The 24666-nt window shown below is 41.5% G+C and overlaps 1 protein-coding gene across 7 annotated transcripts in view; it reads left to right on the top strand.

The window, feature by feature from the left end:
* Nucleotides 1-24645, top strand: part of LOC119127722 (citron rho-interacting kinase) — a 32889-nt gene extending 8244 nt beyond the window's left edge. Inside the window, exons 5-41 of one of the 7 annotated variants that reach the window (XM_037259788.1) lie at nt 708-878; nt 1009-1062; nt 1152-1205; nt 2381-2521; nt 3055-3180; nt 3575-3670; nt 3815-3931; nt 4131-4240; nt 4392-4566; nt 5069-5266; nt 5352-5405; nt 6802-6999; nt 8985-9178; nt 10401-10536; nt 10627-10731; nt 10930-11070; nt 11595-11702; nt 12235-12472; nt 12690-12848; nt 12987-13010; nt 13828-13989; nt 14771-14942; nt 15087-15175; nt 15259-15363; nt 15814-15983; nt 16313-16357; nt 17198-17278; nt 17371-17506; nt 17602-17741; nt 17821-17913; nt 18249-18357; nt 19412-19540; nt 19811-19891; nt 19969-20047; nt 20121-20294; nt 21440-21728; nt 22701-24645. In XM_037259788.1, the coding sequence (XP_037115683.1) occupies nt 708-878; nt 1009-1062; nt 1152-1205; nt 2381-2521; nt 3055-3180; nt 3575-3670; nt 3815-3931; nt 4131-4240; nt 4392-4566; nt 5069-5266; nt 5352-5405; nt 6802-6999; nt 8985-9178; nt 10401-10536; nt 10627-10731; nt 10930-11070; nt 11595-11702; nt 12235-12472; nt 12690-12848; nt 12987-13010; nt 13828-13989; nt 14771-14942; nt 15087-15175; nt 15259-15363; nt 15814-15983; nt 16313-16357; nt 17198-17278; nt 17371-17506; nt 17602-17741; nt 17821-17913; nt 18249-18357; nt 19412-19540; nt 19811-19891; nt 19969-20047; nt 20121-20294; nt 21440-21728; nt 22701-22724 (4677 nt within the window). In that variant the 3' untranslated portion in view covers nt 22725-24645. Of the gene's footprint in view, nt 1-707; nt 879-1008; nt 1063-1151; nt 1206-2380; nt 2522-3054; nt 3181-3574; nt 3671-3814; nt 3932-4130; nt 4241-4391; nt 4567-5068; nt 5267-5351; nt 5406-6801; nt 7000-8984; nt 9179-10400; nt 10537-10626; nt 10732-10929; nt 11071-11582; nt 11703-12234; nt 12473-12689; nt 12849-12986; nt 13011-13827; nt 13990-14770; nt 14943-15086; nt 15176-15258; nt 15364-15813; nt 15984-16312; nt 16358-17197; nt 17279-17370; nt 17507-17601; nt 17742-17820; nt 17914-18248; nt 18358-19411; nt 19541-19810; nt 19892-19968; nt 20048-20120; nt 20295-21439; nt 21729-22700 lie in introns of all 7 variants that reach the window. The other 6 variants (XM_037259787.1, XM_037259789.1, XM_037259791.1 and 3 more) reach the window with 6 other exon arrangements.
* Nucleotides 24646-24666: the final 21 nt, after the last annotated feature.

Below are 24666 nucleotides of genomic sequence, written 5' to 3'. Positions count from 1 at the left end.
TGCAAAATCTTCAACAACATCATTGAAACTAGCAATAATATTTGTTTCTCACCTTAACTTTATTCGCAATTTTATCATCTGCAGTTGCCAGCTTCATTCGCTCTATTCTGTGTTGAGCCTCTGAGTCAGGAGATGCTACTTTTTATTAGTGGGATGAATGTAACAATGTGCCATGTAACCTGATAAGGAGAATGCGCGACTCGTAATTAGATCAAGGCTGTGACCAATCACTTTTGAACAGACATGTGAGTTAAGTGACTATGGCGCTTCCTATTTACCCCCCAACATTACTTTCTACCAAAATGTTTGGCATAAACAGCCTTGAATTGAAGGATTTCTACTGACTGCAAAATGGCTGAATGATTACTTCCCCCTGCCTATTCAGTCAGAATGTAGTGTGCAGCATCACTTATGTATGTATCTGCTAACATAAATGATGCAGAAGTGTCTAACAAGAACTTTTATTTCCAGCTGGATTCAGGTCAAACAACACTGGGACAACCAGTAATCTATTTTCCAATTCTATTTCATGTTACATAAGTATAACTGTGAATTTTGTGACATTTTATAAGTAGTAACCAAACTGGACCACTATAAAATAGTGGACAGGCTACTGAGTACAATTATCTTATATTTGGACATCTCAAATTTTTCTGGACATCTTTAAACACTTGCTATTTTTTGACACTTATTTGGTTTTGATCCAGGAATATCATGCCCAGTTGGAGGAGATGCGAGTTTCCATCCGACAACTGGAGGAGGACCTGTCCGCTGCTCGTCGTCGTAGCGACCTGTACGAGGCAGAGTTGAAGGATTCTCGACAGAACAGTGAGGAATTGAAGAGGAAGGCAGGAGACTATCAGCATCGATTGCAGAAGGTGTTTCATTCTCAGTTTGGACCTTTCATGTCCGAAGAGTTGGGTTGAGAAAAATGGTGCTATGACTTACCTAATTCCAATGGTAGTCTTTTTTTTGTTTTTTTCTTATATATGTCTTTTTTTTCAACAGGCCAAAGAGCAAGGAAAAGCAGAGGCAGATGAGCTAATCACCAAGTTGGAAAAGGTATTTTCACAAGCCGATTTACAGCACAAGACTAGTTTTGGAAGAAAGTCAGAGAATCTGCTTATTGCTACCTGTGATTTTGTTTTTAGACTAATTTGGAGCAGCAGGCAAAGCTCCATGATCTTCAAGAGAAGCTTGCCAAGGTAGAAATGTTTTATTTGGAAATTAAGAATTCATGCACTGGAAACAAAAGAAAGAAAACATCCCTACGGTTTTCCCGATGAGTTTATAACTGTCGTAACGGACTCCATTCTTTCTCAGGTTTTCCCTTAAAATGTGTCCTTTATGTCAGATTTGGAACATTTTTGCAATCAGAAAGCTCTCCCGTTGCTCATTTCTCAACCAGAATCAATATCTTATGCTGTGTTATACCTGCTCTAATATAATCAGTTATGAACCAATATAGAGAATGAGCAACCTGTATATTCTCTGTGTGCTCACAAGTGTCACAAGGAATCAGTGTCTCAAATGATTTGAGCAGAGTGTTTGAGGGCAGTGCGCTGTAAAATGCACAGAAAATGCCCAGTCATTCTGGGAGATATTATTCCACATGCATAAGAGGGAGAGGTGCAGATTCTGCCATCAACTTGAAGCTGTAATTTATGCATCTTTATGAAAGCGCTGCACTCTGACTGGAGCAAGCCTAAAATATGGCCGTACCCTGAGAAATATTTCTGTTAGTTCCCATCTTTTGTAGACTTTTGTATGGGGGAATGTGTAAAAGGAAAGTTGCAGTCCAGGTGTCTATAAAAAGGACTTCCAAGTGAACAGGAGAACACGAACTTTTGTCCCTAGATACCACAGAGAAATAGCCAACCATCATAAACCACGTTTAGTGTTATCTTATCTTTGCCCTCGTGCTGCTTCCTGTACTCTGAGTGACACCTTGCTATATGTTAGCATACCAAACATAGCATGTTCGCATTTAGGCTATTCTCTTTTAAAATAGCACCTGACCACAGGGTAGAATGAACTTGTGGATCCAGCATGAGTGCTTATATGCTCAGGTTGCTATCAGGTACTGTTATTTTTGTTGTTGTAATGTTAGTATGGCAACGGTAGCATTTTCACAACAGTTGTTCAAAATTGGACCATTGTAAGATTTTACTTTTTGTTGACACCAAATTCTAAAGCCCAACTCATAATACATTCTTCATAAATGTGTGTTTCGGACTTGTGAAAGTTAGCAGGCCCTTTCAAAATTTTCATGATATTTTTTCTCGTTATCATGTGAAACGTGCAATGATTTTTTTGTGCTCAAAGTACTCTATTTACCATAAGGAAACAAAATTAATTGACATTGAGCATTAATTCCTAGGGATTAAAATCCAGTTCAGAAGCTGCAGACCATCTCCATAGCATGAAAATGGCCAAAGAACGTATGGAACGAGAGCTAGAGAGGCTACAGAATAAGGAGGAGTCCAATGACAGTCTCCGAAGACGTCTCCGTGAGACTGAGGTACACAAACAAACAAACAAACAATATTAATATTATATTAATATAAGAGGAAGTGGTGTAGTTTTAAATTGGCAAATTTTACTTGATAAAGAGGAGACCAACGACCCCAAAACTGAAAAAGGTGAAGGTGAAAAACACAGTAAAATAAAAATTATAAAAGAAATTGTGTTTTCAGTATGTAAACCTTAAAAGATTTTTTTAGCAGATCTCATCTCATATTCAGCTGTGCATGTCAAACCCAAATATTTCGATAATAATCTCCTGTAAAAGAAAAAATGTGGCCTCACTGTTCCAGCCCCTTTCAGAGGTGTGTCTTGTTGGCTTCTTGTCCCATTAACAACACATGAAATGCAGTAACTTACATATATTAAATATCAAACAATTAATCTCCAATAATTTTGTTTGAACTGTTCATTTAAAGCAGGCTGATATAGTGATTTTGTACAAATAAGGATGCACCCAAACTGCAAAGACTGCTCCAACCATTGTGCCAATATTTGAAATGATGTTTGCATTTGTGTGGGCGTATACAGGATGGTAGAAAGACACTTGAGAACCAAGTGAAAAGACTTGAGATTGTTGAGCGCCGCGAGACCAAAATGAAGGATGACATCCAGAGCAAGGGCCAGCAGATTCAGCAGATGGCAGATAAAATTCTGGTAACCCATCTTTTATGTCTAAAATAATCATAGGAGGTGTGAGATTTATTTTTGTCTTTTTGCAGAGAGAAGGTGGACATTTGCATTACATCGCCAAGAAATCCTTTCAGATAAAAAAAATTGACATACAGTATGTCCTTAAAGCTTTTCTGTTGTAACTGTCACACTGTAGAAGCACGGATGTGCCTCAACAGCTCAACAGCTTGACGGTTAGCACATTCTGAGTTGGCGTTTCAAAAGAGGGCCCAGACATGGTCCTAAAGATTTAAAATAGTTGTACAAAATGGATGGATGGAGGTATAAGATGTTCATTTTGTCAGAATGATTTTGAGTTAGCCTTTATCTGTGTTTTGCAATTATGTGCACAACTATCTAATCCATTACTTTTGGATAGGAGCTTGAGGAAAGTCTGCGAGATTCCCAAGCCGCAGCACAGCGGTTGGAAACCCATCTCAAACAGAAGGAGAAGCTCTATGAAGACAAGATTAAGGTCAAACCCACCGTGCAATGAAATACAACCATAGAAAACATGCCTAGTCAAGTCTTGCTTTCGTCAGTTGAGCTGTGGGTGTGCGACTTCTCACCATCTTCTGTCCTGTGAAGTGACATTCTGGTTTTGTGGGTTGCATGGCAGGTACTGGAGTCACAGATGAAAGCAGACATGGCTGATAAAGAAATGCTAGAGTCCAGTCAGAGCAAATATGAGGAGGAGGTGCGGGAGAAATGCAGCATCATCAGTGAACAGAAGGCGGTAAGAGTTGACTAGCTAGGAAGTGACACTATTTCGGCCATATTTTCATATTTATCACGTTGGCCTGGATTTTTTATTCAGATTATCTGGGTTTGTTCATTGTAAGTGTGCAAAACTGTCCAGTCCTTAGGTCCATGTTTATAAATATTTGCCTCACCGTTATTATTTTAAGTTCTATTGGTAAATATTTTTCATCTAGACCATAAATGCAATGGATTCAAAGATGAACAGTCTGGAGCAGAGAATTGCTGAGCTGTCTGAGGCCAACAAACTGGCAGCCAACAGCAGCATCTACACCCAAAAAAACATGTGAGTAGCGAATGCTGAGTAATATGCTCTGTACCATAGGCCCTCTTTCTTGAGCATTTTATTTCTAGATTGTATGTGTATGAAATCAACTCTTTCAGAAGCTCCATCTTTTACTGAGCTTTTTATACCTTTGGATATGTTGTAATGGCAGGAAAGCCCAGGAAGAGATGATCTCAGAGCTTCGCCAGCAGAAGTTCTACTTGGAGTCTCAGGCTGGCAAGTTGGAAGCCCAGAATGCCAAACTTGAGGAGCATCTCGAGAAAACAAGCCACCAAGAGCATACGCACAAGAGTCGGGTCTTAGAGCTGGAAACCAGGCTCAGAGAGGTATGTATTGAATTATTATATCATCAGCATGCTGCTGTATATTTTGTAGTCGATAAACTTAATTAGCAACTGTTAAAGATTTGCCACAGGTCAGAGAATAAATGAACGAAAAATAGATTTTGGGATGGATCGATGGATAGACAGACAAACAGATGGATCATAGATAGATGGCTTGTTGTGTCAAAATATTTACCTAACAGTGCTAGGCAAATACTCAATGCACTGTGTTTAAATAACCCAGCATTAGCTCTGTCACTTTTTGGACAAATTTGGGTGACTTTTGACCCAGCAGTTCTAGAAGTACATATAGACACTGGGCACTTGGCAGGTTGCCAAAAAAGTAGTTCTGTTTCTACGACCACGTTACTGATGTTTAATGTCTTGGAATAATTGTAAATGCACAGTAACTATTAAAGTTAATGCAGTGAATAACATTCCCAAACATGTTCCGGAAACCATGCTCTTTCCTAAATGTGGATTTTCCCTCTCTCTGTCTTCATAGATTGGACTTGAGCATGAGGAACAGAAGCTGGAGATCAAGCGTCAGGTGACAGAGGTGACATTGTCATTGCAGGAACGCGAAGCCCAGATCACCAACCTCCAGGCGGCTCGCCGCGCTTTGGAGAGTCAACTGCAGCATGCCAAGACTGAGCTCGAGGAGACCACTGCTGAGGCTGAGGAAGAGATCACTGTGCTCAGAGTGAGGAAACTAAAGCTAAAGTTTTCTTCGATGCCATGTGAGGCAGGTGCTGAAATGTGACTGTCTCTTTTGTCAAATCTGTCAGGCACACAGAGATGAGATACAACGAAAGTATGATGCTTTGAGGGACAGCTGTGCGGTAAGCATCACAAAATATTTCAGTGTTTGCATGAATCTACTAATCAAAGTTTTTGTTTTGCATTTTAATGTGCATAAAATACTACACAGTGAATATCTGGAATGGTACTACACTGAAGCTTGGAAAGGCTATAGCCCCAACAGAAATCTGTCCAGACCAGCTAAGCCTCACTAGCATTTTATTTGATATTTGAAAATATATTGAATTCTTTTCTACCCCCCTCCCCCGATGTATTGGTCAAGCCACTCTTTAGCCCTGGTAGAGAGAAAATCCTGGAGCTGTACCTGGTGGATATAAAAATATGGCCTTATTCTAATTTTCACACCTTTCATGTGCTCTATAACCCGTATAATGCAATTGGGGAAAAAAGAGAGAGAAATAAACAACTGATACAATGTGGTTGTACAATTGTTATAACTGAAGATGTGGCTGTGTTCAGAATTTGCGTAATTTCTTGACTATAAGACGCACCTGAATATAAACTGCACCAGCTAAAATTGGGGGGAAATCCTCTTTTGTTCATGTAAAAGCCACACAGGACAATAAGCTGCAGGTGTTTTAAATGAATGTCCACATTTCTATTACCTGTGTATCAAAACAAATCGTTAAAAATAATCCATAGATAAACCGCAGGATTCAAAGCTTGTGCAGTAAGAAGCGGTTTATAGTCTGGAAATTATGGTAATCAATCACATTCAGGCCCGTGATAAATGGGAATCAGCTCGCCTGCCACTCAAAGTGCCTCGGACTAACCCCAAATAGACTTCAGTGTCTCGGAGGCTTTTCGTTACATACTATTTGTAGTCACATCTTTTAGCCCAAGCCATGGTCCACAGAGTGCTTCCATGGCATCAGAGGGATCTTTTGTTCAAAGTTTTTTTTTTTTTTTTTTCTTCTCTGTGCTCCCATACCTTTCCACAATTGTGAGTCAGTCGTATGTAATCGGCGCTGGTGAGGATGCATGCCAGGGGGAGGGATTTAAATGAAAGATTCTGCAGATCAACAAAGCATCCAATTCACTGTTCACTTCTGCACCAAGACTCAAGCATTCAGATGCTGGTGTCAGTCTCCTGCCTCAGGGGGAAAGATGTTCTGAGTCAAAACACAACAGATAATTCATTTATGCACATAAAAGTGTTTCTTATGCCCTTCTCCTGCCCCTTTGAAGATAGGCATGGTTTGTGGTCCCCTGAGAGCTGAGGGTTGTTAGCATGCCCCCTCATCAGACTCAAACCGTATCAAGAGGAAGCATAGTGAGCATGGATGATTGGAGTAGAAAGACATGATGAAATGATTATGCTATTAGGCTATTAGGATTCTCAAACCCCGGATACTGGGCACAAATGGTACATTTTTGTGTTACTGGTAATCTGAGTGTCTTCATAACTCCCTTCAGGTGATCACTGACCTGGAGGAACAGCTGACCTCACTGACCCAGGAGAATGCTGAGCTGAACCGCCAGAACTTCTACCTGTCGAAGCAGCTGGATGAAGCATCTGATGAGCGAGAGGACCGACTGCAGCTCAGCCAGGATGTGGACCAGCTGCGTCGCGAGGTGGCTGACCGTGAGATGCACCTCAACAACCAAAAACAGGTAAGGAAGACGCTGGCTGTTTTCTATTGGTAGCTCTTCATTCATCCATCCATCCATCCATCCATCCATCCATTCATTCATTCATGATGCTTATTCTCCACGTTTCTTTTAAAGAGGACAGCATCTTAAAGCTAAAAAAATAACACGTTCTACAAACAGTATTTCACTGTTGCAAATAAATGATATAATCAGAACACGCATTTTCTTTTTTTGTTTATATACTCTTACTGATGTGCTACTGCTACTTTGCTGACTGCTGCTCCTGTGATTTATTTGAAAGCACTTTTAATGAAGTTTCTTGCCATTTTCTCATTTGCCATCCCACCCACATTCTCTAATGTATCACAATACAATAATTGCATGGACAATCTTGCAGCTTGCTGTAAAGCGACAACTGTCAGAGTCAGTCAAGAAATTATTTAGTCTGCAGGTTTGGACTATTCTGTGCTGAACTGCCCCAAAAAATGTGTGTATGTATTTATATCACCCAGCAACAATTTTTCAGTTCAGTCTGCTTTCTCTTTCCACCTCCCACTCAAAGCCAGTCAGACATTGGGTTTTCGCAAGCATGCATTATGTGATATCTGCTCAACCTGTGACAAGAGACCAAGACACCTCTCCCAGCTCTGACAGTGCAAAGTGTAAAACAGGCACCAGAAACTCACTGAATAATTCTGCATTGTAATGTGCAATATTCTGGTTGGAGCTAAGCGGCAAGAGAGCGAGGAGGCTGTGCGATGTGTGCTCTGCTCCTGTGGGAGGATGTGTGTGGGCGTCCAGTAGCGCTCTCGGTCCTGCCGGTTGTGTAACCGGCAATGGAAGGGAATAGACGAGGGATGGGGTGCTGTGTGGGAGGGAGGAATGTGTCATCCCCATCACTCCCAGGTCGTGTCAGCTGCGGAAGCGTTGGACTACAGAGAGCTGCGGTGATGCTGCAAGACCAGCATGGGCTATATTTATATCACGACATTTAAGAACAGCTCTTTGTGTAGGCCTTATGATGCAAAAAGCAAAATGCCCCGTGTCAATATGTGTAATTTAAGACACCACACAGGTATTGATGTTATTTCAGAACATCTTTATGACTGCAGTTTGGGGTTGTTTCATTATGTTAATGGCCTTGAGCTTTTTGTGTTTGTTAAGGATTCATTTTAGGCCCTGTGTTTTATTTTTTAACGGAATAATGGAATGGAAAAATACTTTCGGTTGAATAATCTTGAAAAATCATCATGTTGATGCCTCTGCGCATACAATTTTGATGTTATCACGGCGTCGGCATGGCACAGCTAGACTTGGTTTCTTCGGCCGGGTCTCTCGTCTTTCCTTGTCTCTGCTTAGTTTGTTTTCATAAATTTGCTCTGTAGCAAACGTTGCCCTTAATCTTACAAAACCGACATTTACAAGGGTTTATAATTCAATTTGATGCTTTTTATGCTTTTAGAGAGTGACTTTGTTTGAGATGTGCTGGATGTGCTCCACTCATCTGTGTCAGCATTTTGTTTTTTTACTGCCTCAGTGATGGCTGCTGTTTCCATCCTAAAGGTCTTAAGGCCCACTGAAAATAGCATCGCTGGACTTCTTTGGCACCTTATTAATTAATTCAGACCGACCAAAACAGATGACCATAACTCAAAAGCGCACGCAATGATTGATGAAGTCATGACATGATGGGGCTAAAAGTTACCTTAATTGTGCCATCTTCCCAAACTGCTCCCCCTCCCTCACCGGACAATCCAATTTGTAGTTCAAACATTAGGCAGTCATTAGCGACCAAATATGTAAATGTTACACTATCTTTTCATCCAACATGAAAAGTCCTGAAGATTAAAAAAGGTTGGGTGAAGGGGGGTAAAAAAAAAGTTCAGGTTTTTATTTTTGGGGTACAACTTACCTGTTTGAATTTTACAGTTATCTTAAAAGTCAGATTTATCAAAGTGTAATAATCAAAGTGCCTATGTTAACCTTAATCTCTCACTTTTGTTTAGAACCTCGAAACACTGAAGACCACATGCACCATGTTGGAGGAGCAAGTCCTGGAACTTGAGACGTTAAATGATGAACTTCTGGAGAAGGAGAGACAGTGGGTTACCTGGAGGGCAACACTTGAAGATGAGAAGAACCAGGCTGAGAGGAGGACAAGGGAGGTCCAAAGAATGCTGGACACTGAGAAACAGAACAGGTTAGTCAAAAACATGTTGGCAGTAAACATCATTATATATTGAGACAGTGCATCCATTATTTTGAAATAGATTCAGTAACAAAAACATCCATCCATCCATCCATCCATCCATCCATCCATCCATCCATCCATCCATCCATCCATCCATCCATCCATCCATCCATCCATCCATCCATCCATCCATCCATCCATCCATCCAAAAGGAAAATAATGCAAATTCGGCGAAACCTAAGGAACTAAAGAAAAAACAATCACACGAAACTGACAAACAGAAACTATGATCTGACAAAGACTGAAAGGAACCAGGGTACTAACGCTGCATTCGCGGAATGTGGGAAGTCGGATATATCCAACATGGATTTTCCCACTTATCATCTCCAAGTGCTCAAGGTGAATGTAAATAACAAACATGGCTGATTCGGATAGATTGCTTATCTCATTTATTATGATGACACATTTGACCTCCAGAAAACCTTCAATTTTTTTTATATAAATAAAGCAATGTCTTTCCTTCAAAGCATTTCATCCCTTTCGCCATAATATCGTCTTCATGCAGCGGCACAGTCAATGCTAATTATGCTGTGTTACATAAAGTTATTTTGAATAACTGAATTGGTGTAATAATAAATCAAGCCAAATGAATCTTTATAGTCTTGTAAATGAAGTTTTGAGATTCACACACTGGACTCCATGCGGTTGCCGTTGTTGAGTGATGTCGCATTGTAGTTCGTCAATGAACTCAGGATTCTTTTATTCCCTAATTTTACAATTCGGACCTCGAATGCAGCATAAATATAAGCAATCGGAGGAGCAAACGAGGAATACCTGGAGTGGTATGAGGGAGCTAATTTGTTTACACGAGGGATGAGAACAGCTGTACACCAAATCCTAACAGGGCAGACAAGATATGAAAAATGTGAAAATGTAATGAAACTAAATCTAATCAAAACCACATAAACACAAATCATGACACCAACTTCAATCGGCCATGATCTAATCTGATCACAATACCTGTTATATATTCTGAAAGAATAATAAGTGACCTCCATATTGGTAGGTCGCGCTTGCTTTTACTGTTGCTGCTTGCCTCCACCTACGTACATTCACTGGATACCTATGGTTTATTCGCTCAAGGGATTATCTCTTGGTTTTTTAAATCTAAATAAAAAGATGTACATATATATATGTGGGCAAATGAAGGCAAGGCTGTTGTGTCCTTCAGACTCCGTGCTGACCAGCGCAGCTCAGAGTCTCGTCAGGCTGTGGAACAGGCTGTGAAGGAGCACAAAGCTGAGATATTGGCGCTACAGCAGATTCTCAAAGACCAGAAACTCAAAGCTGAGAGCCTTGCAGACACTGTGAGTGTTTCTGCACTGAAGCTCAAATATTTAACGCCCTCGGTGGTTCGCGTATGTTGCAATGAACACATCTTGTTTTCTGTCCTTCAGTTGAATGATTTGGAGAAGAAGCACGCCATGCTGGAGATGAATGCGCATAGCTTGCAGCAAAAGCTGGAGAGCGAGAGAGATCTGAAACAGCGGCTGTTGGATGAGGTCCATTCAGTATTTTCACACGTTGTGATCACAGCTCTTTGATGACATATTTAAGTTATTACCATAACATATTTTCACTGCATGCTGATGATTTTGCTTCAATCAAATTGACAAAAATAACACACTTTGGAACCTCTAAAGTCCTCGTGGTTAAAGTATTGGATTCAGATAATGTGCCGTCTGTTTTTTCTTTTGTAGCAAGAGAAGCTTCAGCAGCAGATGGATGCTCAGAAGGCGCATATCTTCCGTCTGACCCAGGGCCTGCAAGATGCCCTCGATCAGACTGACCTTCTGAAAACTGAGAGAACCGACCTGGAATATCAACTGGAGAACATCCAGGTGCTGCTACATAATCTGTACTGGACACACTCTTGCAAACTGTTGAAAATGACTTGCTTAATGGTTTGAGCAAACTTGCCATTTTTGGGGTCAATAAATCGTATCCTTTGTTAATGTGTATATCTTCACAAAATCATCCTCGGGTAAGGTAGTGATCACCACTCGTGAATTAGACTGAAAGAAGAATGTTTCTGTGTTCAATTTTATAATGGCTCACAAATGATTTAGTTACGTGTGTAGCACTCCTAATGGAATTCAAAAAGGCCCACCAGACAGTATGGAATAAGCAAACATTGGTTGCCGTACAAACCTTTCACTTCATTGTTTTTATTTTCTTTAGTGTTATGTGCTGTGACTACTGCACACGTCATTGAAGAATTGTTACCTGCTTTCTATGGTGTCCTTGTCCTTGAACGTCAAAAGCATGATCTTCGCCCACATTTTGCTTTTATTTCTCTGAATGACGCCAAGTATTTGAGGAGAAATTCATGGCAGTAGTGATGTTCACTTAGCTCCACCTGCAGGCTGTGTACTCCCATGAGAAGGTGAAAATGGAGGGGACTATCACCCAGCAGACAAAGCTCATCGACTTCCTCCAAGCCCAAGCTCATGGTGGTTCGAAGAAGAAAAAGGTCAGGTGACATTGCTTCTTTACTTAAATGATGTACTTGATGTAAAAGTACATTTTATCCTGTGCGAAACACAGTGTCTTTAATTTTTTTTACTTTGACTTTGACTTTATGTTCAGGTTTGTCAAACTTGCATGCCTCTGAATGTTTTCGCACATAAGTAACCATCGTGTTAAACTTTCACAGGCCGGATTAAAAAAAAATGAAGGTAAAAGAACAAATGTATTCTTAAATTCTTCATTGATTTTGAATCAACAGATTGATTGAGTAGATTCTTTTTCTGAGCTCTCCACTTATCTGATTGTGCATGCATAAATTTGTTTTTTTTTTAGAGAACTGGTAATTACGTGATTATAAAGGTGAAATCTGGGGCAACCAACGAAGAATGAGTCACCCATTGCATAAATTGCCATTAAAACTCCCACTAAACTCTCTGCATGTTCATAATAACTTTTAATCAAAGGCTTGGATACAACCGTTGCCTCTGCTCTCTGGTCTCATTCTACATGTCCTTTCACTGTGTTTGTCCTTCCAGGGACTCTTTGGGCGTCGGCGTGAAGATATTTTGGCTGCCATGGCTGCTCAGGCCCAGGCGCAGACCCAGGCCCAGGGACAAAGTCAAGGCCAGGTCTCCCCAGTGTCGTCCATCCAGCCAGTTCCCCTGCAGTACAGCGACATGAAGTTAGCGCTGGACAAAGAGCGAACTCGCTGCTCTGAGCTTGAAGATGCGCTTCAGAAAATGAGAACAGAACTGCGATCTCTAAGAGAAGAAGGTAAGAACAGTTCATCGGCTCTTGTTTTGGAAAAGCACAAAAAGTCCATTAGACAATTAGGTCATTTCTTTCTGCGCCGTACTGTTGCCGTAGCAACTGAGAATGAAATTCTTATTGTCATGATAAGAGCAAAGAGGCAAGTCAGCATGAAAAAAAAAAAGCAAACACTGTAGTTTTCTGCTCCAGGATGATAAAAGCAATGTGATTTCCATCTCAGCACTCCAATACAAAGATCACAGCAGTTCCACAAACCCAGCCGCAGCACGACAACAGATGATGATGTCTGCCATGGTGAAGTCTCCCGATCACCAACAAGTCCCAGCCAGCCTGGTACCGTCCAACTCGGGTCGCAGGAAGGAGGTTGCAACACCTGAGGGTGAGTGAGGAGGTGACGACATCTTTGTTCAAGAAGCCACTAATGGATTACAACGCTATATTGCAAATATACCGGCCCTTTCCTACACACAAAAGGATGCGCTCTTACCATCCTTTCTCTTTCACACACACCTTTCAGAAAGAAGGAGGGTCACTTTTGAAAGTAAGTTTCCCAAACTCACGGTTCCCGCAGTCTTTTATCCCTCGTCTCCTTTTGCCTCACCCATTCCTCAGAAGGCCAGGTTTCTTTTCAAACTTGTGCATGTCTACAAAGTGACCATATCTCAGCAAGTCAAAAGAACATCTTTGGTTTTGTAGTGCACAGTTTTGGAAATCTGAAGCATGGTTATCATGGTTGCTGAAGCTTAGCCAGCCTCATTTGCGGAACTCCACAGTGTTTATCAACCCACCACAATCCCATTTGCACTTCACATCGTACACTTACTTACCAGGTTGATAAACACTGCAACCACACTTTGTGTCACGTAATGAATCCCAATCTAAAGGTATTATTCAGTCACATCATTGGGCATCATTAAGTCAAAGTTGCATCATTTAAGATGCGACTGGCTTAATAGCTTAATATTGCAAATGCACACAGACACAAGCTTCAGAAATGAAGAGCAAAGTCTTTCAGGTAAAGCAAAATTCAAAATTAAAGCTGCAGTGAAACTGTATTTTTTTTTTCGTTGTATCATTGTGACAAATTCTTGTTATATGCTCACCAAGGTATGCAAACTTTGTGGCGTCTTTAAAGTCATAACATTGACTGCATAATGCCTTTAAAATTCATCAGCCAATAACCACAAGCACAGGGATAACCTAAGTTGCAGTTTTATGCCACTCATGTCCTCAACATCTTTTGCAACCACTTTTTTGTTGAAGTGACTTCATAAATGGTACGGCATGATGCATCGAGGTTTTGACAGAACGAGAAATAATAACGGAGCAAACTGTGACCCTGCCCTTATTGTATTCAGAATATAGCCGGCGAATGAAAGATAGTCAGAGGGAAAGAGAGAGGGAGAGGGTGCACCACCACACCGCTCACCGCTTCACAGTGGGACTCAACATGCGCGCCGCCAAGTGTACCGTTTGCCTGGATACGGTTCACTTTGGTCGACAAGCCGCCACCTGTCTGGGTGAGTGCCACTTCCATCGCACGAGCAGTATTTGTTTGTCAGGATCGCTCTCTTGTCTATTTGCATCTATCTAAACATTCAATCAGTATAAAACAAATCAATGGGTCCACCACTAACATGGGCGGTGTGTAACGTTACACTCTTAAAACTGCTGAATCAAAAGTAACCCAAATCGGGTGAAATAGCTAACCTGGCACTGGGTCCAAAAGAGACAGAGCCAATACAGCATATCCAGAATTTCAGCATTCAGCATTGTTCACTAATTTGTTCATCTTCTCAGATGGAAAAAAAAATTATAGTCTAAAATCCATCAGTCCAGTACAGTACTCAAGTCTTCTGATTTGAAATCAAACTAGAAAATAATAATTTTAAAAAAGTCTCTGTAACTGGTCTCATACCTTTGTCCTTATAGTGTAAACTACTGTTAGGGTTTTCTTGCAAAATAAGTTAGAGTGAACACCACCCTAACAACTACTAACTTATTATTCATAAAGAGTCAATTGAACGTGCAGTTAGTAAGACGTTCGCTAGTTTATTTCCTTTCTCTGACCACAGGGGGGGAAAATATGCCATCTTAAGCCATCATGGCATTTATTTTTTGGCATAGTATATAATGAACCTTATAATTATTCCTGAGTGTGTTTAATAGATACTGACCCCAAAACAAGATTATAAAAGACAATGCGGCAAGTTTATATCACTATTACACAATGCTGGTCTGTGTTGAGCAGCCACAACTTTATAGGCCATTGCTATTTTTGTGATATTTTCCCTCTTTCAGAATGTCACGCTCTTTGCCATCCAAAATGCTCGCCGTGCCTCCCAGCGACGTGCGGCATGTCGAGCGACTGCTCTCTGCATCTGTCCGAGGGCTTTTGTCGGGAGAAAGGCCAGCAGCTCAAAGACGCTGCCAGTGGACACATGCACCTAGAGGGATGGATGAAGCAGCCCAGGTTAGCTGTAGTCTCACTCACTCACTCACTCACTCACTCACTCACTCACTCACTCACTCACTCACTCACTCACTCACTCACTCACTCACTCACTCACTCACTCACTCACTCACTCACTCTCACTTTGTGCTACTGGCTTTGCAGAAATGGAAAGCGAGGCCAAGGCTGGGAGCGGAAATACGTGGTCCTTGATGGGACTAAAGTGTCCATCTACGAGATTGAACCCAGAGAAGGTTGCTTGAGTGTTCGCTTACTTTTGAGAGCGTATGTCTTTTGTTCATTGAGCTTGAGTCTGGTAACTTGTTTTTTGACTCAGATTCAATCAAGCCATTGGAGGAGTTTGACTTGTGCATGTCTGATGGAGAGGTTGAAGTTCACGGAGCAGTAGGGGCCACTGAGCTACCCAACACAGCCAAATCAGGTATAGTTTAACTATTTGCATGAGTAACAGCAACAACATTTAGGGGAGACCAGAGCTTGTTGTCACATGGGAAAGTTGTCACGTTGCAATTATCATTTCCACTAGCGGGCAGGGGTGGACATTCCGCCAGACGAAAGGAAATGGCAGTCACTGACGGGTGTCCATTTTGCTGAATGATGAAAAAGTTAAAAAAAAAAAGCCAGACTATAAACGGACTGGTGAAAATTACTGATGGATGCGCCAACAGTTCCCAAGGACTTTAATCCAGTGAATGTTGCAAAAATATTTTATGTTAATATTTTTTCAATGGCTATATTCAACAAACTTTTCAAGCTCAAACATTTTCGAACCACTGTTGTTGTTATTTTGTTTCCTTAATATTTCCTAAATGTTATTTTTAGTTACTTCATAGTAATTGAAGTCATTGTGATTGTCATCCTCTTATATCAGATGTTCCATACGTCCTGAAGCTGGAGTCGCGTTGCCACGCCCCTTGCTGGCCTGGACAGTCCATTTACTTCATGGCTCCCAGTTTCCCAGACAAGCAGCGCTGGGTGGCAGTCATGGAATCTGTCGTCGCTGGGGCGCGAGTCTCTCGGGAGAAGGCTGAGGCGGACGCAGTGAGTATCTCTGCACTCTGCTGACTTGTACCCATCCGCTCTCTTTTCTGGACGTGATTGGTACTGTGGGGCTCATTCACCAGAGTAAATTGACTCTCTCCTTTTTAACATTTTGTCTTTTTTGATAATCTCCTGTTTCACTTTTCTATATTATTAATTGTCATCTTCTGTGCTTACGTCTCTCCCTCATTCTTTCTTTCTTGGTCTTTTACAACCTGGTTTGTTCTGTTTCTATCATTCTCATTACACACGTATATGTCTGCCATATGGGCATATTTTGTTGATTTGCTGGATTTTGCCCATTTCATTGAGTATCTTTGCATACATAGGCTGCTGTGTCCAAAAGACAAATGCTTCTATCACCTTTGGTCCAGGTAAAAAAAGTACAGACATAAGACTTCCTGACTTTCCACTTCCTTCCCTTTCCTTTCTGAGCTCACGATGATTTACCAGCCTGCTCACCCACCCCCACTCCCACCCCCCTCACGTTTACTACAGCTCTATCATTTCTTGTGAAAACCAATGGCAAAAGTTTTGATTTCATCTAAATAAAAAGGTGCCCTTGAGTTGAGAAGTTACCAGAATCTCACTCCCTACACTCTCCCGTTGCATGTTTTTGATCACATTTTGTCACAGTGATATGTGTGTGCGTGCGTGTGTGTGAGTGAGATGTAGCCTATACACAGTTGGATCACATTTTAAATGGAGGCAACAATGCATTATATTAAAACTAAGAAGAATAGGTGTTGTTCAGTAAATGTAGTTCCGATCCTTGTGTTGGTTTTTCCTTGTTAACTACTTTTATGGCTTTTGTTATATTTCCATGAGCATCAATAACAACTTGCCACAATGCCAAAGAAATAGGCTAAAAAGAGTTCTACTGCTATCAACACTGTCAACAATGACAGCCTCATTCTGTGCCTCTCTCTTTGATTGATGTGATTTTTTTTCAATGCTGGTTGACTATTAAATGTAGCTCCCGCGAGATTCTTGACCCTTGAACGATGTGGAAAAAAAAAACTGAGCTTTTTTTTTTTTCAAAGCAGTTTTGAAAGCAGGAACTCTCAAATCTTGTATCCAGCCGAGATATGTACAGTGCGAACATTAAAATCTATGGAAGAGAAACTGCAGGCATCGCCTTCTTTCCTTTGTGCCTCCCTGACCTCATATTGGACGAGTGACCTTGTTGACCGTGAATGTCTTCTTGATTTTAGAAGCTCCTAGGAAACTCTCTCCTGAAGCTGGAAGGAGACGACAGGCTTGATATCAACTGCACACTTCCACTTACTGATCAGGTCCAATAATTGTCTCACATTTCCATCATATGGTCACATGTTGTGTATTAAAACCTCGCATGGTGATGGTATGCTCTTGATTGCGCTTGCAGGTAGTCCTGGTGGGCTCTGAGGAAGGTCTGTATGCCCTCAATGTCATCAAGAACTCCTTGACTCACATTCCTGGCCTTGGATCCGTCTTTCAGATCCATATCGTCAAGGAGATGGAGAAACTGCTGATGATTGTTGGTGAGAACTGCTCCTCTGCTAACACCTGTATGGACTAGTGAGAAGCAGATGCATTTATCATCAGTTGGCGCGTGACACCGAGGTGTGTGCTGCAGGGGACGAGAGGGCCTTGTGCTTGGTGGAGATCAAGCGAGTGAAGCAGTCTTTGACCCAATGTCACCTGCCCAGCCAGTCCGAACTGACTCCATACATTTTTGAGACGGTGAAAGGATGCCATCTATTTGCTGCCGGCAGAGTAAGTCTTCTTTTGGATAAGTTGGAGAAAAGTGACTGGACAAGTTGAAGACATACTTGTGTTTGTGTTGTCTTCACAGATAGACAATGGCTCCTGCATTTGTGCTGCAATGCCAAACAAGATCACCATCCTACGTTATAATGATAATCTCAGCAAATACTGCATTCGCAAGGTGATGTGTGACCCTTCAGTCCTCCAAGCACTTACTTCACAAAGCATGTTGAGATCCAAGTGCGCATCTAGCATGGCACATTTAAAAGGAACAAAAAGAACCAATTTCATCTGCCATGATGTCGGTCGACGCTGACCATTCCCACAGCAGCGCAGCCCTCCCTAACTCAGAACTGCTGGCTGAAGTTACCTAACCTGCCTCAGCACTCACTCTATGATTTCACAGAGAACTGACTAGTAGTACTATATTCTGGAGGAGATCTCTGATATTGTTCTCATCATGCAACTGTAAAATGATGTCATTTAACCTCCCCCCAAAATATCTTCAATCCACAGGAAATTGAAACTCTGGAGCCTTGCAGCTGCATTCACCTGACAAGCTACAGCATCATTCTTGGCACCAACAAGTTCTACGAGATTGAGATGAAGCAGTTTGTACTTGAAGGTGTGCTCATCAGGAATTCTTTCTTAGGTTGCTTGCATTACAATTGTAATTTATTAACCTCATTTTAAAACACTCCAAACTGGGCTCAGTTTTTGAAACAGAGTTACTGCTTCGCTACTAAATAATGCAAAAGGCTGCCAGTTGGATATGAACTTCTAAAATAAATTTCCTTAATTTACCTTAATGTATTACGATTAAAAATTAAGTATATGCATCTATTTGGAAACCCTGATCATGTTATTTCTCACAATAATCTCATGAATCTTAAATCTCTGAAGATTTTCAAATGATCACTTTTACAACATTCTCAGAAAAGTACAATGCCCCATCACTGATGTTTTTTTTATTTTTTATCAAATCCATTCCAATACAATGCAACTTTATTTATATGGTGCATTTTACAAAAGGGAAAATTGTTTCCAACAGCTCTGATTTCATATTCATTATGAGGTTTTAATGGTTCATTTTCCCAACATAAACGTATGATATCAACCGCAGCTTCATGTAAATACTATACATCTATAGATAAATGCCAAGATTTTTTTTTTTTTATGATATTATGCTGTTATAGATGATTGAGGCAATTGAACAAAGAATTCAAGAAAAACAAAACCACTTAAATTGCATTCTCTTTCTTGAAATGTGGGCTTCCTGCTCAAGCAGTTGGGCTACCAGTCCTTTTCCTTTGGGAGCACAGTAGATGACGGAGAAAATAACATTTATTGGCTAATGGCCATTATTGTCAAAATACGAGTTAAAACAGGCCCGTCTTTTGGCCACTCTGCCGTCGCCAAGGAAACCAGTATATATATATATATATATATTTGAATGGCGACTGCCTTGCTGCCCTTGTTTAATGATCTGAAATACTATGTAGGCCTTTTATTACGTTTGTTTTGGTGTATCGCTTACAGTGCGGTCTATGAATTAAATCACAAGACTAAGCTCAATTCTATTTGAATGATTCAATATTCATGAATCTTGAAAACAATATGTAATATTGAGAGAAGTAGACATCTTTTGTAGGCCATGTCCTCTGTTTGGTCTGGCGCAGAGTTCCTGGACAAGAACGACATGTCGTTGGCCTCCGCCGTGTTTGCCGCCTCATCCCACAGCTTCCCCATTGCCATCATGCAAGTGGCCAGCAGCATGCAGAAGGAGGAGTACCTGCTGTGTTTTCACGGTGGGTAGAGAAAGCATTGAGCTCCAATGGGAACACAAACATACATTAAATCTGGTTTTCTTTTTTGAGGGACAATGAGCCCTACCAATTAATAACTGACACCTTGCACAAACTAAATAAATGGAACAACTAGAAATACTCTACAAAGTAAGGAAAATTGAATAAGTGGTCACGATACACTTCATCCACTGCCAATGTCATCATGAAATCATGGACATGACCCTCCACTAAACTCTCGAGTGGACATTCTGGCCTGTCTTCGTCTTGCAGAGTTTGGTGTGTTTGTGGACACGTATGGACGAAGAAGCCGCACCGAGGACATCAAGTGGAGTCGCCTGCCTTTGTCCTTTGGTGAGTATGCTTTCTGAAGCTGCATTATTATTATTATCTTCCGCAATACCTCCAATTGTGTGTGTTTTGTGGCGCAGCCTACAGAGAGCCCTACCTTTTTGTCACCTACTTCAACTCACTGGACGTGATCGAGGTTCAGGGTCACGCTGCTTTGGGGTGAGCCTCGCCGGTGTTCAACGACTTGAAAATTCATGTCGGACCTTCATTTCTCACACTGTTGTGTTTTCAGTCCTTCGGTGTTGGCCCACCTGGACATCCCCAGCCCTCGCTATCTGGGCCCAGCCATCTCCTCCGGGGCCATTTATCTGGCTTCGTCTTACCAGAACAAGCTGCGGGTCATCTGCTGTAAAGGCAGCCTGATCCGAGAATCGGGAGAGCTGCAGAGGACCGGCTCCAGCAGAGGGTCAGCCCCCTCCTCACTTGTCTAGTGACATTTTGCCCTGGCAAGTCACCATGTACTCACATGTGTGTGTGAGACACAAAACACCCCAAGAATGATCCCATATTTTACAAACTATTTTTTTGTCTAGCTGAACTTAAACCGTTGAAGCAGGATGGCCTGTCTTATGCAAGTGAGCCGGCCCTCCACCCCCATCCACCTTGTACTTCTGTGCCAATGGCCGTATGGATTCCGTTACCATGACAACTAGGAGCAGGTCTTGGAGTGGCTGCACGTGGAGCCCTGAATTAAGAAAACTGACTCTAACGCACACGTGAACTCACTCCCCTCTCTGAAGACAGCATAGATTGGAATTTCCCACATGGAGTCGGCACCACGAAGCTGACTTGAATTGCCAATTGCTGCAGGTGGTGCAGGAGACATCGCCAAACATGAATACGCTCCCACGCCACCCACTTCACATACGTAGCAATCGTGTATGTGTTGCTTCTCAGAAGCTAAGCAGCTCTTAATGTCGCAATACTCTTGCGCAAAGCCACTAGTGACTTATTTAAACACAATTGGAGTCTAGATATTGCTTGACAAGTGGCTCTGAATCCTGCTGTGTTATATAAATTAGCATGTCTTGTAGCTACGCAATAATCGGGTGTAAGCGCTGTGCTAGAGCGACTTGCTCTTCAATTTTACACTTGAAAGGTGGGCAGGCTCGTCAGAGATTCAACCATGTGTATATGAGCAAATTACGTAATATGTCCCCTTTCAAGTTTGAGCCTTCAAATAGTGTAGGGAGAAGCTTAAGTTGAAAGTAGGCGCAAGTTTGGTTTTGACAGACCTCTGCTGTCATCTGCTGCTCATAAACTGGACTATACAGTCATGAAACATTCAATGTCGCTTTGAATTTTGTGCAGATTACGAATCACCTGATGACAATTGCTACAGTCCAGTTGCGATTAATTCAGTGACCTGCATGACTGAGAAGATTCACAGGTCTGCATTGCAGAAAAGTGAATCTAAAGAAATTTGGGCCCACGCTTTCATTGGCAATTTTTTTTGCAGTCACTAAGCAACCGTATTATAAACCCCCTCCACTAAATGATTTTTGTATTCAACAAGATGACTCCTGCTTGGCCTTGGCTTTGCTTTTCCAGGAGTCCCAGCAAGCGAGGCCCTCCCACCTATTCGGAGCACATCACCAAGCGCTTGACCTCGGGCCCCGGCAGCCATGACGGTTTGCATCGAGAGCCGAGCACCCCTCACCGCTATCGGGAAGGACGCACCGAGTTCCGGCGGGACAAGTCTCCGGCGCGCCCCTTGGACAGGGAGAAGTCACCCGGCAGGGTGCTGGACAGCCGCAGGGAGAGATCTCCCGGACGATTCGGGGACAACAACCGACTCGTTGCCGGCTCTGTGCGCACACAGCTGGCTCCTGTTAACAAGGTAGCGTTGATATTGTCTGACCAACATACATGTTCTTCTTGCATGATAAGGGTCATTTAAACCAGCACATGAAAGAGCAATTGATTTTCATTCCAATTGAAGCATCGCAGACAATTTCACACAAGGTGAATGACAACTAATGAAAAATGAAATTTAAATTGAAAACATATTGTTGTTCATGAAATAAAAACAAGAGTTTTTTTTAATGAATGATAATCGAAACTATAATTTACATTCCTAAAACTACCTATAGAGAATATTCCATATTCAAATAACTAATACTAAACGACATGACGCGCCTTTGGGGGAAAAAACTAATAAGACAAACAAACCCAGTCTAAAAAGGAATAAAAACCTATTGACAAAACAAATGCCAAAATGAAATATACAGAAGCTATGATAAAAAATAAAAAAAAACTGCTGTTAAAACACAAGCTCAGTAAAGCATATAAGTAGCCTCTCTATTGAAAACATTCATTGACATCAGCTGTGACCTTTTTCCATTTTCAGCCATGTTGGGAGTTCAACACTTGCCCAGTCACTCCCAAACCCAATAAAAGGTTCAGGACTTAATTTGAAATCTCTCATCTTATCAGCGAAATCAGAAAGTATTGCAAAAATATGGCGACATTTAACAGTTAAATATATGCATTAGAGAAGGCAAAATGAAATCAATTTGGAGAGGTGACATAATAGTGCATTTAGGTTTTGTTTTTGGAGTAAAATGTCACTCAATATCACTCATTTTATGAGTACTCTAACACAAATAGTAACCTATTAAAACATGCCAATTGAATACTTTACATGAATTCATTACAATTAAAATTGGTCTTCTCCTTTTGGAAAATTAAGAGTCCATCCTGCTGAATATAACTGGATCATCATCATGGAAAACCAAGCCAGGGTCACATGTACATTGCTCCTCTCACCGTAATTTCTCATCTTTAACGGTGTCTGTCATTTGTCTTGCAGGTGTGGGACCAGTCGTCTGTGTGAGAGAGAGTTCATCGGCGCTCCTTTTGAACAGGCCAGTGACTCGCACTTGACTGACAAACGGCCATCTTGCCTGTAACAGTCTTCAATTTGACAGCACAAAGCCGAAACGTGCTTTTTTGGGGGAAGCGTATCCCGCAGTGGAATCGGTGGCAGGGAAACCGCGTCGTGCATCTATTTTATGACAGATCACCGGCGTACATGTAAATAGCATTGTGAGTTTTTATAAAGGGGAAAGTCGGCCAGCAAAGCCATGTCTATTTTTTTGTAAAATGAGAATTTCTATAGAAGTTGCAGGGAGCCTCACGCCATATTATTGTCTTGAATTCACGGTAGTGAGGGACAAGTTGAAGCAATTTGCATATCAGTTGGATTTGAACAGGATGTAAGAAAAACTTTGTTTTCCACACCAAACGTGAGGTCCTATTTCTTGTCTGTATCTCCTTTGATATACTGTACACCCATTGCGTATAGAAGTGCTTCATTGAGAACAATGTTGCCTTGTGTTTCTTCAAAAGCTCAGAGCGCTGCCTCATCTTGCTCTTGTTGGTCTACAGCATTCCGTGTGTGTGAAGTGACCTGCAGTGGATGTCAAAGGTGTTTCTTTTGTGCCCGTTCGACTTCCTCATCAGTGAGCATGGCATGCGGTATTTAGAGGAGTTTAATTCTTTCTCTTGCTTATTTTCTGTCAAACTCGCGTTCAATAATTAGACTTCAATGTTAACGCTAACAGAAGATTTTTCTGATTTTTAGATATCTGCACAAGATATTAAAACAGGATTGAAGCCTGCTTTCTCCCTTGTATCTTTTCAGAGCAGGTCACATGCATGCACACACACACACAGCTGGTTTGTCTAGTTTATTTCTCCTTAAATTCTACAACAACAAAACGCCCTTAGAATAAAAAAAAAAAAAGAAAATCCAATGAACAAGGAGCACTTGTAATTACAGGAAATAGCTCTATGTACAGCTACAAACTCGACTGACAAGCAGTTTCAAAGTGCTTTTCCAACAGGAAGGAAACAGATGGGGGGGGGACGACAAAAGCACATGTGATCTTGTGAGATCTGAAATAAAACAGCTTGGCACCCATCTCTCGCGGGAAAAATATGCACACACGCAGACACACAGCCCCCAATGCCTAATCCATTCTCATTCTCACAAACACGCTCTCACATGTGGAAAAAACAAAACGAAAAGATGCCACCCTGTCAGACTTGAGTAGGGACAACAGCTCTCCATCTTTGTTTTGGTCACGTGTGTGTGGCACGGTCTTGCGGCTGTCAGGCAAACCAGTGTCTCCTCATCATTTGCGTTGATACTTGATGAGATGTGCGCTGTGTCATAGGATGTTGGTACTGCTCAGTTTGAATAATGAGCTGTGTCCAACAGCAGAACTTAAATGACGGATGAGTACGCTGGTCAACCCCGATTTAATTCGCAAGGATCTACCTCTATTGTAGTGGACAATTGTGAATAGGAAGGTGATGTTACAGCCATGATCAGACTTGTGGTTTTAGTGATAGTCCTTTGTCTTGTTCGCCCTAACTGGCCTGCTAAAAGAATATGACTGAAAGAGTCAATATAATCAAAAGCAACAACCAACGATGGTCTTCATTGAAGAACAAGGTGCAGTTGACAAAGGGAACCCTGAAAGCCAAAATTTTGAAGCAACTACAAAGTGTGCGTAATGAGTGTCTGGTAAGAGGTAGCGTTTGTAGGTGAATGGAGTGTGTGCATCGTTGGGGGGCGCGGCTTCTTTTGGACCTCTGTTCTGTCTGTGTGTGTGTGTGCGTGCATAGACTCGTCACTCCACTGCCACAAGCATGTCCAAAACACTGATTATCACGTGGCAGCTGAATTGTCAGAATCCAAAAAAAACTCCTTAAATGAAATAAATTATATCATCTCATTTAAAAAAGGAGAAGGAGAGAAGAAGAAAAAA

This window comes from Syngnathus acus, chromosome 9 (assembly GCF_901709675.1).
Source record: "Syngnathus acus chromosome 9, fSynAcu1.2, whole genome shotgun sequence".
NCBI lineage: Eukaryota > Metazoa > Chordata > Actinopteri > Syngnathiformes > Syngnathidae > Syngnathus > Syngnathus acus.
The sequence above is the reverse complement of the archived record's forward strand: the minus strand, read 5'-3'. Positions and strand labels throughout refer to the sequence as shown.